This window comes from Orycteropus afer, unplaced genomic scaffold (assembly GCF_000298275.1).
Source record: "Orycteropus afer afer isolate SDZICR_OR568_19922 unplaced genomic scaffold, OryAfe1.0 scaffold05066, whole genome shotgun sequence".
Lineage (NCBI taxonomy): Eukaryota > Metazoa > Chordata > Mammalia > Tubulidentata > Orycteropodidae > Orycteropus > Orycteropus afer.
The window spans coordinates 2,306-4,736 of NW_006926653.1; the positions used below are offsets into that span (position 1 = coordinate 2,306).

General features: G+C 41.1%; 1 protein-coding gene across 1 annotated transcript in view; it reads right to left on the bottom strand.

Moving 5' to 3' along the window:
• Positions 1-908, bottom strand: part of LOC103213528 (olfactory receptor 1J4-like) — a gene marked incomplete at its 5' end in the record, with an annotated part of 2,190 nt that extends 1,282 nt beyond the window's left edge. Inside the window, one exon of the mRNA XM_007959282.2 lies at positions 847-908. Coding sequence (XP_007957473.2) covers positions 847-908 — 62 coding nt within the window. The remainder of the gene's footprint in view (positions 1-846) is intronic.
• Positions 909-2,431: the final 1,523 nt, after the last annotated feature.

Here is a 2,431-nt window from a genome sequence, read left to right on the forward strand (position 1 = left end):
CCATAGCAAGGCAGAGCCAACAACAATTCCCTATGCAGAAATAGGAGATGGGACTCAGCTAACAGTATCAGGTGTTCTACGTGAATAACTCCCAGGCCTGAGGCTGAGTTGTGGAAACATTGGCACACTTTTCCTGTGAAGGATGACTGGGTCCCAACAACCAAATGTGAATTTGTAGACTCTCTAGAAATGAGTGGTCATTTAAAACCCCTTGTTGCCACAAAAACTCCCACACCAGAATAGTTCACACACTATCTTTCAAAATAATGGTGAACACTTTGCTGACAATTACACTAAGGACTTTATAGTTGTTGTTGTTATATGCCGTCAAGTTGGACCTGACTCATCGCGACCCCTCCTTGGATTTCCAAGGCAGTATCACTATGGAAGTAGAAGCCCAACCTTCCTTCCAAGGAGTGGTTGATGTGTTTGAACCACCAGCCTTCTGGTTAGCACTTTATAGACATTTTCTAATTAAATCCATGTATCAGCCCTGCAATTCCTAGATGAAACCTTCACAGCTACACCGAAAATCAGGTACTCTTTCTCCCATTTTAGCTGTTAACCCACTGTCATCAGTCACTTCCGACTTACAGCAACCCCGTGTGTTACAGAGTAGAACTGAGTTCCATTCTCTTGGCTGGAATCTTTATGGAAGCAGATTCTCAGGTCTTTCTTTCTTATCACCACTGAGTGGTCTAAGCTGCCTACCTTTTCATTAATAGCCCAGAGAAAACTACTTGTGTCTCCCAGAGACCATTTTTAGCTGTTGGGAAATTGAAGTATAAATGTATAAACACCTAAGGCACAAAACAATAGGTGACCGGTGTATGTATGTATGTATGTGTATCCCTGGTAGCACAGTGATTAAGTGTGTGGCTGGTAATCTAAAGGTTGCCAGTTTGAACCTACCAGCCCCAGATGTGGCAGTCTGCTTCCATAAAGATTACAGCCTTGGAAACTCTGTAAGAAGGTTCTACTCTGTCCCATAGAATTGCTCCAAGTCAGGATTCACTTGACGACAATGGGTTTAGTGTTTTGTTTTGTTTTTTATGTATGTGTAAGTTTGAAATATACACAATTTCAATTTCTGTTGGGTAAAAATGATCAAATATCAGCTATGTTCAATTGAACACATCTGTGTCATGGGAGCCCATGTTCTTAATCACTACACAGAACAGTTTCCCCCTTTGTTGTCTATAGATACTAAGTGCCCTGTGCCATTTTAAGGCTACAATGAAGCAGAAGTGATCCTGAATTTTCTTAGTTCTGGGCTAGATAATTCCCTTTATTCATATTTAAATACTTTTTAAACGACAGAAAAAGCGGAGGGGGGGACCTCTTACAAACATTATCTTCTATTCAAACCGTAAATATTTATTAAGGACCTCTAAAGTTCACCAGGCAGGTCTAATCCTTTCCATTTTATAAATGTGGAAACTGATGCCAGAGAGTTAAGTAACTAAAATTAAGACTTAACCTAAAGTTATGGTCTCACGACTGTTCGATGGTAATTCTGCACTCTACTCAGTATGTCAGCTAACATTTCTTTGCATTGGACTTACAGCAAAGAGAAGGGCTATAAAACTCACTAGCAAATCCTTTTCAAGAAACGGAATTGCTTGGCATGTTGGTTCTCTCAGTCACTGGTGCTTCAGAAGAAGGACATTACGGAAATACTTGAGGTTATGAAAGCAAATCAGAAGCCCCAAAACACCCATGCAAACACATATGCAGGCACACACACACATCAATGCTCACATACACATGGCTTATTTGGGGACTCCAACCATCTTTGACCGATTCTCATTTTAAGGGCTGTATGTGGTTCAGTTCACACACAGTCATATACATACAAGTCATAAATATTACATAAAGTAAGAGACACACAATGAATATACCACACAAGTCACAAATACTAATAATGCACCATTGACACACAGCATGACACATTTGCTTCTCATATGCAACATAGACATAATTCAAACAATAAACACATATATCAACCAAACCACACGAAGCCATGCAATTCCAAATAGCACAAGCAAAACCCAACAACACACATACATGATGAGTTACACCTCAACACAAACAAGCAGAATACTAAACCAGAAAACCAAACTTACTGCTGTGCTGTCAAGTCAGGTCCAACTATGGAAGCAGACTGCCTCATCTTTACCCCACACGCAGCACACTTGGACACAAATACACACACTCGCATTACTGAGAGAGGTGTTTCAAACCTAAAGCCTGCCTGGGAGAAGGCAATCAGCATGAGACAGTTCCACCTATTCAGACTCAGGCACACTCACTAAACCACTACCCATGACCATCGCTCACACACACACAACAAGTGCCAAACGATACACATTGCTGCTTCACACCTCTGTGTCGCCCACAAACATAGCTCACACACACACTCAGCACACGT